The 14,030-nt window shown below is 39.4% G+C and overlaps 1 protein-coding gene across 6 annotated transcripts in view; it reads right to left on the bottom strand.

Annotated features, from left to right (window-relative positions):
- veph1 (ventricular zone expressed PH domain-containing 1) overlaps nt 1-14,030 on the bottom strand; it is a 220,293-nt gene that overhangs the window by 88,337 nt on the left and 117,926 nt on the right. For all 6 annotated transcript variants that reach the window (XM_039757110.1, XM_039757100.1, XM_039757148.1 and 3 more), the window contains exon 12: nt 9,012-9,146. In XM_039757110.1, the coding sequence (XP_039613044.1) occupies nt 9,012-9,146 (135 nt within the window). The remainder of the gene's footprint in view (nt 1-9,011; nt 9,147-14,030) is intronic.

The raw sequence follows: 14,030 nt of genomic DNA, 5'->3' as shown, positions 1-14,030 counted from the left end.
ATTTAACCCACAGCCTTGACTGACATGAACTAAAGGACAAAAACTTACTTTATTTAATATTAATACCTGAGTAATGAGGCAAAGTAATGAGGGATGAGGTGAGCTAATATATAGGAATCACCCAAAATGGCCAAGGGATGGCATTATTATCATGTAATTAAAACACAGCAAACATTAATATAAACAACACTAAAATGGGGAAGCACAGTGGCACAGTGGTAGCGTTGCTGCCTCGTAGTAAGGAGACTTGGGTTCGTTTCCCGGATCCTCCCTGTGTGGAGTTTGCATGTTCTCCTTGTGTCTGCATGGGTTTACTCTGGGTGTTCTGGTTTCCTCCCACAGTCCAAAGACGTGCAGGTTAGGTGCATTGGCGATCCTAAATGGTCCCTAGTGTGTGCTTGGTGTGGGTGTGTCCTGCGGTGGGCTGGCGCCCTGCCCGGGGTTTTATTCCTGCCTTGCGCCCTGTGTTGGCCCTGTGTTATGTTATAGCAGGTTGGAAAATGACTGACTGACTGAATGACTCTAAAATGAAATTAACACGTAACAAAATCTTATGTTTCCTTTTATTAACCCTCATTAACTGTCATTTCTGAAACTACAGAGAACCTTTTACACTAAGAGCAACATAAGACACTGGTCAAATATCTCTCACTCTCAGATGACAACAGACTTAGTCCCCAGGATTTATTGGGAGCAAAAAGAGAAGTAAGACTGAGAGGTAAGTACAAGACACTAATCATAGTCAGGGACAGGCAATAACAAAATCAGATTGATTACTAGAAACTAAGCAAATGAGGGGGAGGCCGAAAATAAAAGTTGTAAATGAGTTTGAAACCATTATGAATCCTAGAACGTGGCCTACTTCCAAAATAAAATGAACTAACTATGCTAAGTTGTTTTCTTAAAAATCCAGTGATAATGTGACCAGAAGCGGACACGGAAGCACCACTCTATTTATATGATCCACTGGTGATATGGTTTGTATGACAACCGTGATCATAATATGTCTCCTAAGTGACGTAAACTTACCAAAATAATTTTATCAAAATAATACAAAGGTTCCCCATCACAATAAATAAATTCTTAAGAGTAAACAACCCATAATTTAATCAAAAAACAATATTTACTATGGCATTTGACGTGAATGGGAGATCTTATTCAAAGTTTTGCAAAAACCATTGGGGTATCTTTTAGAAAACTTTTAAGAGAAAATAGGAATTGCTGACAGAATCCATTTTGTACAATCAGTTTCTTCTTGGTGGAGGTTGCTCATTTTTTAAAATATTATTATTATTATTGTAATCATCATCATCTCAAACTTAAATAAAGAACAAATTATTTTGTAATGTCTTTGTGACATTAAAAATGTACTTCATCCTAAAATAGGTCATTGAATTTGCAGGTTATTATCATTTCTTTGGTTCATCACGAGAACATAATGATCATCAACAATATAAATATCTCATATGGGTACATTATTTATCCATGATGGAGTACATGAGCTGTTGTTTTACTTAAAGATAATTAATCTGGTCAAGCTTCCAATGTTTTTTGTACTGCTTCTTTTCTTTACTACTCTATTACTCTATGCAATATCCAAAATCTCTGCAAATTGTTTGAACAATGCAGGACCATTAACTGGCTAACCCACCTGTCAGTCAGTGCTAAAGTTAGCAAAGTAATGCTTTCTATTTATCTAGAGAGTAATATTAGGAAAATCCATTTGGCTTAGAAGTACTGTCAAGTCAGTCTGTGGGCACTTTTACACACACATGCTTCTTGTGAACAGAAAAATAATAGAGAAAAAATGTATACATATTGGAAATTATCCTGGGCACCTTCCCCAGTTTACCTGACTACCCTATAGCTGCGTCTTTCTAAGAGCGTAATCAGATTGGCAATGCCAAGAGAAATTATTTTATAGAAGGAGGTTGAAGGGGTGAAACGTTTTCTTATGATGGCAGAACACCTACTTCGATGGTGTAGGTTTTAAAGTGTTAGGGAAAATAGTACAGACTCGATGACTACTAAATACAATGGTTTATCAAGGCAACCTGGAGCCTGGTAAGAAACAGATTGAATTCTAAGTGAGATTTAGCCAAAAATGCCTTCTTTTGAGTGGCATAAAAATATACAAATAAACATGGAAGAATTATGGGGTAGTGAAAACATAATCCAGCCAATCATTAACAGTAATGCACTTGTCAGGATCACCACAATGTTAGCTAAAGTGTATTTTTCTGAAGGCTGTAGTACTAAACAATCATTAAGCCTTTCCTGGTTGAGTAATAAGAAGAAACCTCTTGATATCTCCTGAAGGTAAGGACCATCTGCCAAGTTCTGTTTTTCACACAAATCTCTATAATGGTTTTATTTTTACTTTAATCAGGAAAAAGCCTACTTTGGTATTCTCTGATGATTAAAATAGTGCAGCAACTTAAAACTTGATGAATAATTTAGTCATCACATTAAAAGAGCTGTAAAGAATGGTGTCTCAGGTTCTGATTGAAGAGGGCATTTTGCCTGAATTTTGTTGGTCACTTATTTTATGACTCTTGGCTATCCTGTACGTATTTTCCAGGATATGAGTGTTACACAATAAACAGATACAAAAAGAATCTGTTTGACTCTACTTTGCCTGTGCATTGGGGTTTACCCCGTGGACGAGAGGGTGGCCTCCCTCCGCCGGGTGGGGAAGGGTCCTGACTGTTGTTTGTGCGTATGCGCGAACAGCAGTTTGGAGTATCCACCCTTTTGGAGTCTCTGGAGGGGTTGCTAGAGGGCATACCTTCTGGGATTCCCTCGTTTTGCTGGGAGACTTCAATGCTCAAATGACAGTGAGACCTGGAAGGGCGTATGGATTGTCCATAACAACACCATGTTCAAGCATATGTTCATATGTGCACTTGGCACCAGGACACCCTAAGGTCGATATCGACTTTGTGGTCGGTCGCCGGACTTGCGCCATATGTCTGGACACTCGGGTGAAGAGAGGGGCAAACTGATCACCACCTGGTGGTGAGTTGGCTTCGATGGTGGGGAAGATGCGGTAGACCTGGTAGGCCCAAACGTGTTGTGAGGGTCTGCTGGGAACGGCTGGCAGAGTCCCCTGTCAGAAGTAGCTTCAACTCCCACCTCCGCAGAACTTCAACCACGCCCCGAGGGAGGTGGGGACATTGAGTCCAATGGGCCAGTTCCGTGCCTCTATTGTTGAGGCGGCTGACCGGAGCTGTGGCCGCAAGGTGGTCAATCCCGAACCCGTTGGTGGACACCGGCGTGAGGGATGCCGTCAAGCTGAAGAAGGAGTCCTATAGGACTTTTTGTCCTGTGGGTCTCTGGAGGCAGCTGATAGGTACCGCAGGCCAAGCGAACAGCGGCTCTTCGACGCTAGGGTCGGTGGGAGGAGTACTTCAAGACCTCCTCAATCCCACTAACATGCCTTCCAATGAGGAAGCAGAGCCTGGGGACTCTGAGGTGGGCTCTCCCATCTCTGGGACTGAAGTCACCGAGGTGGTCAAAAAACTCCTTGGTGGCATGGCCCGGGGTGGATGAGATACCGGAGTTCCTTAAGGCTCTGGATGTTGTAGGACTGTCTTGGTTGACACGCCTCTGCAACATCGCATGGACATCGGGACAGTGCCTCTGGATTGGCAGACGGGGTGGTGGTCCCCTCTTTAAAAGGGGACCGGAGGGTGTGTTCCAACTATAGAGGGATCACACTCCTCAGCCTCCCTGGAAAAGTCTATTCGGGGTTCTGGAGAGGAGGGTCCGCCGGATAGTCAACCTCGGATTCAGGAGGAACAGTGTGGTTTTCGTCCTGGTCGCGAACAGTGGACCAGCTCTTCACCCTTAGCAGAGTCCTGGAGGGTGTATGGGAGTTTGCCCGACCGGTCTACATGTGTTTTGTGGACTTGGAAAAGGCATTCGACCGTTGTTCGGTCTCTGTACAACCGTGTCAGAGCTTGGTCCGCATTGCCGCAGTAAGTCGAGCCCGCTTCCAAGGGCTGCCCTTTGTCACCGATTCTGTTCATAACTTTTATGGACAGAATTTCTAGGCGCAGCCAGGGTGTTGAAGGGGTCAAGGATCGGTTCGCAGCTGAGTGTGAAGCGGCTGGGATGAGAATCAGCACCTCCAAATCCGAGCATGGTCAAAGTGGAGGAGTTCAAGTATCTCGGGTCTTGTTCACGAGTGAGGGAAGAATGGAGCTGAGATCGACAATCGGTGCGGCATCCGCAGTGATGCGGCTCTGCATCGGTCTGTCGTGGTGAAAAGGAGCTGAGCCGTAAGGCAAAGCTCTCAATTTACCAGTCGATCTACAAACTCGTACCGGCTGAAATGTATGTCTGGGCTTTCCCTTAAAGATAGGGTGAGAAGCTCAGTCATCCGGGAGGGGCTCAGAGTAGAGCAGAGAGGAGTCAGATGAGGTGGCTCGGCAATCAGGATTCCTGGAGTCCCTGGTGATGTTCCGGCACGCCCAACCGGGAGGAGGCCCGGGGAAGACCCAGGACACGCTGGAGGGACTATGTCTCCGGCTGGCCTGGGAGTTATTCTCCCGAAGAGCTGGAAGAAGTAGAGGGAAGTCTGGGCAACTAACCCACCTCGGATATGAATGAATGAATGAATGAATGAATGAACTTATTTTATGACTCTTGGCTATCCTGTACGTATTTTCCAGGATATGAGTGTTACACAATAAACAGATACAAAAGAATCTGTTTGACTCTACTTTATGCCAAGTATGATTAATAATGAAGACTAAAGTGTCAGAAAATAGCATCTTTTCAATTTATCAAGGTATGCAAAACTAAATATACAAACTGTCCAAAGTATAATGCGTATTAGACAGCAGTCAAGTTCAGTATACTGTATAGTTAGAAAATATGCAACAATATATTTACCCCACAAGAAGCCAACAATCAAAACAAGTAACCACAAAATATCGTTAATGTGCAGACAAGAGATGCTGTATTGGCAGAAGGATGATAGGGATGGAGCTGCCAGGAAAGAGGAAGAGGTGAAGGCTTAAGAGGAGGCCTGTGGTGAGGGAGGAGATGCAGGTGGTGGGTGTGATAGTTTAAGATGCAGAGGACAGGAAAATGTGGAAACAGATGATACCGCTGTGGCAACCCATAATGGGAGTAACTGAAAGAAGAAGAAGTTAATGTTAAGTAGAGTAAGATTACCTTCAACTTTCCGAAATATCATGAATTATGTGTTTTTTTTGTGTGTGTCTACAAAATTCTGCAAGCTGCAGATCCCAGATTTAAAATTTGCACAACACCATCAGTATTTTGTTTTCTTTCCATAACACATACAGTATATAAACCCTTGACACACACTTTTCAAAAATCACACAAAGGCACACTGGGGAAACACACAATATAAGAATGGTGGTTAGACCAATCCAAGAAACTATAGACAATTTAGCTTAATATGAACCACAGGTAAAAATTAAAAATTATTATCAAGGAAGGTATTGAACACTTGTCAAGAATATGGAATGGCCAAATGGGGAGGCAGCTTGATGGATGAGGTCTCCAGGACTCTAAAAATATCCAAATCTTATTATGTGATATCATCTACAGTTAAATTCTGCTCCGTACTTCTAAAATTTTTATTATTATGCTGTATTAAGGATTTGTTCTGTTCTGTGTATTGTGTTGTATTGACCCCCTTCTTTTGACACCCACTGCACGCCCAACCTACCTGGAAAGGGGTCTCTCTTTGAACTGCCTTTCCGAGGTTTCTTCCATTTTCCTACATGGTTTTTGGGAGTTTTTCCTTGTCTTCTCAGAGAGTCGAGGCTAGGGGGGCTGTCAAGAGGCAGGGCCTGTTAAAGCCCATTGCGGCACTTCCTGTGTGATTTTGGGCTATACAAAAATAAACTGCATTGTATTGTATTGTATATGTTAAACCAATTGGCCTGAAGGAAAGGAAAAGCAATGAGCCTTTCTGAGCCATACCGAGTGCAGTACTGGAGGTGTCACAGGTTACAGTGCCAACACTGGTAAAGAAGTGAGTTCAGCCTTCAGGATCTGCATGGACACTGAAAAGGCAGGTGTCCAATCCCAAGGTGCATCTTGTTTTAGCAGACTGCTCGCTTCGCTCAGAGAATAAGAGGTGACAAGATCAAAGTGTTTAAAATTATGAAGGGAATTAGTATAGTGGATCTTTGCTCTTGCTTTAAAATGAAATCTCCATCAAGAACATGGGGACATAGTTGAACTTGTTAACAGCAAATTTTACAAAATGTTCAAACATTTGTTTTTTCAAATAAACAGACATAGACGCATGGAGTAAATTACCAAGTAGTGCAGTAGAGAGTACAACTTTACAGACTTTCAAATTTCAACTCAGTTATTTTGGACATCTGAGTGAACAAGATTTGTGTATTCTTGTCAAAATGGTTCTAATGCTGTAATGTTAACAGAAAATACTACTCCTCACACAGCTTTCATAATTTTTTTTTTCCATCAATGCCAGAGAGGTCTTTTAGACATCAGAATGGGGGACAGCTCACTGAATTTCATTGCATGTACTATATAAATTACTCAATCTTCACTGATTTTATATTAACACCTTTTATAGTCTGGGCAAAGGTGTTAAACATCCAGTCCAATAATAGAAGTAATGACACCCCTGTTGAACACCTCTTGTAATGTAACTCAATATGGTACATGCAGTGAGTCATCAGCAGGATTTGACCCTTCTACTCTGTATTATCCAGTCTAGCTCAGCAACTTTCAAGCTATACTACATGTAGCTGGACATTAATATTCTCCTTATTTTTCTCAATTTGTGTTCTTAATATTCAATAAAAATTATACATGGTCATCAACAAAATGTAACTACCACAGTGTGACGCTCACAAAGCCCCAGAAGCAATTTTTCCTATTAACATTCTAATTTACAGAAATCCCCCGCTCTATCGCGGTTCAGCTATCGAGCCCCTGCTACATTGCGGATTTATTAATACTATTATTATTACTAGGGGCCTCCGCCCCCTGCTCGCCCACCCCCTCGTTCGTTTTACCGGATAAACAATTTAAAGAGATTGTTATTTTCATGGGAATTGTTACATATGCATTGTTTTCATTTGTACTTTAAAACTTTTGTAAAAAACAATATTTGTCCTTTATTTCCTGCTCCGGGCGTGGTTAAATCTCTTTCTCGCAGCACTTATAACACTCCCCACGTTGTGAAGGAGGAGGTCTGAACGCATGCTAAACATAAGTGGACAGATCAGCTACTGGCTTTGTGCTGCTTCTGCCGAGATTCTGGCGAATCTGGTCACGATCGCTTCGCTCAAACCCCACCTCCCCGGAGGTGCGCTACGCTTCTGCCACTTTGTGTTGTGAAGAGGGAATGCTGAGTGCACGCTAAGGAGAAGTGGACTTTGTGCTGGCTCTGTGCTGCGTTTGCCAAGATGCTTTTTCAGCTTGTCGCTCTGCCTGTCAATCATTTAAAAGCCTGTACAGCAGCTCTTATCTTGCGTGAAGTTAAAATGTTTTACAATAGAGAGATGTTACTCATATCCTTAGCCCGACATCCACATATCATATGTGCTTACAAAGTGTGTTTTAACAAGTTTGCATGTGTTTAAAGCGTGTGGGATGGGTATTTTAAGGCTTAAACTATAAAAAAAAAATGTGGTCTTACTGTATCGCGGATTTTCACCTATCGCAGGTGGGTCTGGAACGTAACTTCCGCGATAGATGGGGGATTACTGTATATGTAATCCTTTTGTTGTTCTATTGCAAAATCTTCTTTAAATAAAATCTTATTGCTTGCTAAAAAAGTCAAGTAAAGCATAAATAAACTTTAAGTAAATATAAGGATGCAATGCTAAACACAATGTAAGCATGCAAATTAGAAACTAATTAAATTATAGATTAATAAAACAAAAAAAATGCGTGGAAAAGATTCAGATGAAAGCAGTCTTCCTGTGGAGTCCCCCCTATCCTTGTAAATAAAATGCTACTTTCATCATTGCACGTAAAACAAATGCCTAATACTGTAACTAATGCTGCTGCAACACCAAAAGGAACAGTAAGACTCCATAAATGGAAACAGATGACACATTGAACAGCAGCTGTTATTTTTTTACCACTTTTACAAGAAGTGAAAATTAATTAGATAACATGACATTAACTTTTTTCATTTTACCAAATTCTTCTTTTATTGGCAACATTTTGTCTGATCATATATTTAACTATGACTATATGTGCTAGAAATTACTTCTAAATTAACATTTGCCTTGCCCTTGGTCATGCCTTGAACTTCTTATTGCTTTGTGATGCAAATTACTTAGTCATCATTTGAGTCTCCTTCTATTATAAGTCACAATATTACTTAAACTGGCCTCTTTCTGCCACATATTCATCACATTATCATGAAAGCAAATTCTAGTGCCATGTGTGCATGCTCCCAACCTCTCCTCTCCTGGCTTCTTGGGTCTTTTGCTGTTGTTTTTCTACTTTGAAGCTGTTTTGGCTAGTCTCTTGATAATGACAGTGTCCTCTAGTAGAACTCTTTTCAAATAACATAATTAATTCAGTGTCAGAGCATTGGTAGAAATAAAAGAGAAAGTCAACATGCAACACAGAGTCATAGAAACTGATGTAGGCCACATAGCCTCAGGTTTGTTTTTATGAAATTCACCACAACTCTCAGTTGACAAAAATATGTGCACTATATAGAATAATCATTAACATTGGGAGAGGATTAATCTCAGTCAGCAAGTATAGTATATAATGTGTATATATTTAAAAAACTTGCAAGTACCCTCAAAAAAGGCTTGGATTTAGGAGAGGCTGCAATTGCCACACTTTTTTATATTCAGTAAGCCTTGTGCCATTTATTTTAATACAAAATATATTAAAGCAAAGCTTAATTATACACAGCATGTCAGAAAAGACAAACATATTGCTTGAAGATGACAGCTGTCGCCATTCATCTGTTATGCGGTGATTTACTCAGCTATTCACAGGGTCTGTTCTTTTTTGATTACCTTATTCTGAGGAAAGGCTGCATGTATCATTGCAGATTCAAAGCTGCAAATGCTGTTAAGATGAGTTGTATCCCACAGTGACTTCAGAAGTTGAACAGATGTGTCACTGATTGATAAAGGTTCTGTAGACAGGCTCTGAGGGGTAAAATAAAAGCAACCGACTTATTAAGTTGGTCATAATTGTCACTAGACAGGTAGATAAACAGAACTTTATTTATTCTCAGGGAAAATTTGGCTCCTTAAATAAACAAATATACATATATACATTCACACACATACACTATGGTCTGAACACACACCAGATCGACTAAAAAGAAGAAAATTAAAAAAAAATTCTGACTTGTCAAACACAATCATAGTGAGACATAATGCAAGGATTTTGCTGTTGGTATAAAGGAGCCCCAGTAACGTTTCCTGGAAATCTTCTGCTGAATGATATGTTGGCTGTAAGTAGTGAGTATGAGTGTGTCAGCATTAGTGTGCAGCATTGTTTATAATGACACTCAGTTCTGTTTTCATTCTCAGTAATATTTTTGTTTAGCTTCTGCAAAAATGCATCTATTAATCTGTTACTATTATGTAACAAGACCTTAATATACAACTCCTTTGGGTCTTCATAACACAAAGCATCAGTAAGGTGTTTATTCATCTCTGCAATGTGACTTACTAACAAAATTTTACTTTGGACTGGTCTGACACAGCTTAACTGAGACACATTCCTCTTTATATTACATATTCAATGTAAGCGTAAGTAATGTTCCCAACCTGTCAATATGCCACGCTGCAAAGAGATGAATAACCTATGTATCTTCTGATGTTTTATAACTGTTACCGTGTTTCCCCCGAAAATAAGACAGGGTCTTATATTAATTTTTGCTCCAAAAGATGCACTAGGGCTTATTTTCGGGGATATCTTATGTTTATTCATGTACAACAATATACAGTATATTTATCCAAATACGGTCATGTCATCTTCTTCTGGAATGTCATCATAACTCTCCACATTCAAACCCTGAATTTCTGCCCGAATTTCTTGCTACTCCAGCCGCTTTTAGGACCCTCCAGGGTCGATGTGCTTGCTTTGATGTTTGATGAATGGTTCGATGTGGTGAAGCAAAATGCCAACATACAAATGCATTCGTGGTGCTCCGATATTCAAGTGTCGCATATTCCACAAAGTAACGACACGATATATTTTAAAAGTCTCACATACCATCTTCTGTGCCGTCTTTTTTTTTTTGCCCCTTCACAATACGGTGGCGTATTTGAGCCACAGAGAAAAAAAATAAGGACATAATAAAAATGTCTATTTTGTGATTTAAATGGAAATTGCGGTTTTAACCTTGTAGTTTACTTTATCATTAAAGCTGACCTTCATAAACATCATCTTAAAATGGACGCAGTTGTTAAATCGCTATGCGCTTCTGGGGCTTCCTTCTGACCTGATAGCAGCGGCAAGCAGCATCGCCACACAGAACACATTAAATTTATAATATTCCAGCTCTCTACACATTTAGAATTCTTAGATTTATACTTGATATCACTTTCATGATGAAGTGCATTAAAAATATGTATGTTCCATTTTACAGATAAACCGTTAACTTTGTTTAAATAATACTGCTAATAGTTACACATGTGGCAGTTGGTGCCACGGCCCACCTGCCAAGTTGTTTGCCTGCCTATGGTAAAGTCATCCCTGATGGAGGATCACAGGAATCATGGGAAAGAGGGTCCTTTCATCGAGACAACGTTTCAGCCATGGAATGGCCAAATGGGGAGGCAGCTAGATGGATGAGGTCTCCAGGACTCTAAAAATATCCAAACCTAATTATGTCATATCATCTACTGTTAAACTGTACTTCTAAAATTTTTATTATTATGCTGTATTAAGGAATTGTTCTGTTCTGTATATTGTATTGTATTGACCCCCTACTTTTGACACCCGCTGCACGCCCAACCTACCTGGAAAGGGGTCTCTCTTTGAACTGCCTTTCCGAGGTTTCTTCCATTTTCCCTACAAGGTTTTTATTGGGAGTTTTTCCTTGTCTTCTCAGAGACTCAAGGCTGGGGGGCTGTCAAGAGGCAGGGCCTGTTAAAGCCCATTGCGTCACTTCCTGTGTGATTTTGGGCTATACAAAAATAAACTGTATTGTATTGTATATGGGGTGGCACAGTGGCAGAGCAGTAGTACTGCTGTCTCGCAGGAGGTCATGTCCCTTGTGATCCCTGCCTGGTGTTTGCACGTTTTCCTGGTGGGTTTCCACAGTGTGCTCAGTTCTCCATCCAAAGGCGTGAAGGTTTGGGGATTTGGTGAAGCTACAATGACGCCAGTGTATGTGTGTTCTTGTGTTCACCTTGCGATGAGCTGTTGCCCTGTCCAGAGATTTTGTTTCTGTCTTGCGCCAATGCTGCTGGAATGAGTGCATCCCCGAATTGATGGATGTAATCATTAAATATCTTTTTTAAAGGGTATTGTGGCAAGCAAGGTGGAATTTAATGGATGTTTCAGGCATACATGTCGCATCCCGGGAAGTTTAAACCTGGCCTTAGGCGCCTTACTTTTCAGCTGACGATCTTGACTAGGGCTTATTTTTGGGGTAGGGGTTATATTACAGAGCAGCCTGAAAATCATGCTAGGGCTTATTTTCAGAGTAGGTCTTATTTTTGGGGAAACACGGTATGAAGCCCAAATGAAGCCTTTGTTAAGGTCTTGTTACATTAGGAGTAAATGAGTAATAAATGTATTTTTGCAGTACCTAAACTAAAGTGTTCTCTTTTTCTCTATTACCTTCAGTGGGTCCAGAGTGCAGAGTGCAGGGTCCAGAGTAAATTAAAGGGAATAACCAAGTCTGCCCTTTAATTTACTTGTCAATTTGGTGGGCCAGTCTTGAAGTGATTTAACTAGCTCAGTACACCACAGAGTAAAAAATCACACTGGGCATCACACTGATCCAGCGTTGCTCACATCCACATCAGAGACATTGTCATTGAGTGTGCCTGATAGATGGTTCATTATCCAGGATACCAGCTTACCCCCTAACTAATATGAGGAAGGCTTTAAATGGCACATCAATTGGTACTGTACTGGTAAACCTGTACATATGTCAAGTCAAAAACACAGGAAATTTAAACTTTCTAGGGACAATTTCAGAAGAATGCCCATCCAAGTGCTAGCTCTTAGTGTAAGTTGGTTTACTGAGTTGTGACATAATGCTGAACTTTTCCCTCACTCCACTACCGAATATTAAAAAAAAAATCATAACAATAATAATAATACTACGCTCATGTTGAATTACTACTGAAGCAACACCCATTTAAATCATTTCTTTTTCTTGTTAGAAAAACAATTAGAACTACTGTAAGTCTTTAAATACATATAAGGATTAGCTTACTGTTTGTCTCAAAATACAGGAGTTCAGCATCATTCTTCAGAAACTAGAAATACAACACTAGAAAGTGGAAACAACATCACTAGAAGGCCTGTCTGCACTTTTTGTTTCTTGGCCATGCAGTGAGTGAACAGTGTGATTTAACTCTGCCACTCTATGGAAATGTAGTCAAACTCCATAACCTCCCACCTACACTATAGACAGTTAGAAATGAACAAATACAAAATATAAAAGATTTCAAGATTTTGTACAATAGTGTGCCCCTTTTTTACATTAACAACAGTTAAGTATAAATGACTGTCTAGAGCCTGTCAAGGGGAACACCCAAGGTTATCCATCTGTCTTTCCCAGGATTTTCCTCCCCTTGTAGTTCCAGACTTCTTTTCGTAGCACCTAGTCATGGAGGATTAACAGGTTTGTATACCTGCAGTAATCTGTGCTGTCATGTATTTTATGTCCCTATTCCTATTCAATTCTGAATCCCTCAATGAAACCCATAGGTTGACACCTCTAAAAAAATTAACTTCTAAGACCAGTTAAATGCAATAATCTGGGACAAATTAATATTGTAATAGTATGTTTTCTGTTAATTATGAAAGCACAAAGAAAAAATGCAATAACAAATGATTAAGTGAGAGTAATAAAAAACATAATATACTAACTAATTGCCTACTTAGCTTACAGACTTTATAGTACTGTATATTAAAAATATAAGCAACTAAAGGAAAAGAAAGGTCTTACAATAATCCAGTAAAACTGACACAGAGTTTTCCTTTCTCTGCTGTTTTAGGATGAAAAGTTAAACCAGTCTTTATTTTAAAATGTATTTACAGCATGCCTTCCTGGTGCAACAGTGTGTTGAAATGCCATCATATTCCAAATGACTTTTTGCCTGAAAAAGGTAATCTGTTCTGGCGTGAATCAGTACTTCTCTTTATCCCTTAATTTTTATTCTAAACATTGCATAAAATAGAAAATGCATAAAAAGCACATTGCCTTTCTTATCCTAAATTCAGTTACAACTAGACAAATGTTTCCAGCTTACTATACATTTAAAAAAGCGTATTGTTTTTAGTGATTAATTAAATATTTCAGAGTGAAGCGCACAGCATCTGATATACCTTAGTTCAAAAGTTCACTTAAACTATAGCTTACAAAATATGATCCTATCCCTGTCATTTTCTAAACATACATTTTATTATCACAGAAAAAAGACTCAATTTTAAATTATTTAATTTAAATGTTAAAAACTAGTATATTAACTTTGTTTTTTTTTATAGATTTTGATCATCTTAAATTCATTTAGGCCGAAGTTTTGGCTAGTGGTCTACGATCGCTTGTCTTCTTGACAAAAATGAAAACAAAATGGAAAAATACAATTTGTATATGTATTTTGTATTCACTCATGTTTGGCTTAATTGACTTCATTTTTCAGTGTAGCCTCAGATCCTTTATCTCTATTTTCAAATATATTGCATTGACTTTGAATTTCAAATCCATGCAACATGTATAAATATAAACACTTGAAATATGAGCAATCTCAAAGATGAACATAAACAAGCTCTGATGATATAAAGTCCATTAACATTACAAGTAAGATATGGCTAGCTGATAATGGGTGAAAGAAAAA

This window comes from Polypterus senegalus, chromosome 1 (assembly GCF_016835505.1).
Source record: "Polypterus senegalus isolate Bchr_013 chromosome 1, ASM1683550v1, whole genome shotgun sequence".
NCBI classification, from domain to species: domain Eukaryota; kingdom Metazoa; phylum Chordata; class Cladistia; order Polypteriformes; family Polypteridae; genus Polypterus; species Polypterus senegalus.
The sequence above is the reverse complement of the archived record's forward strand: the minus strand, read 5'-3'. Positions and strand labels throughout refer to the sequence as shown.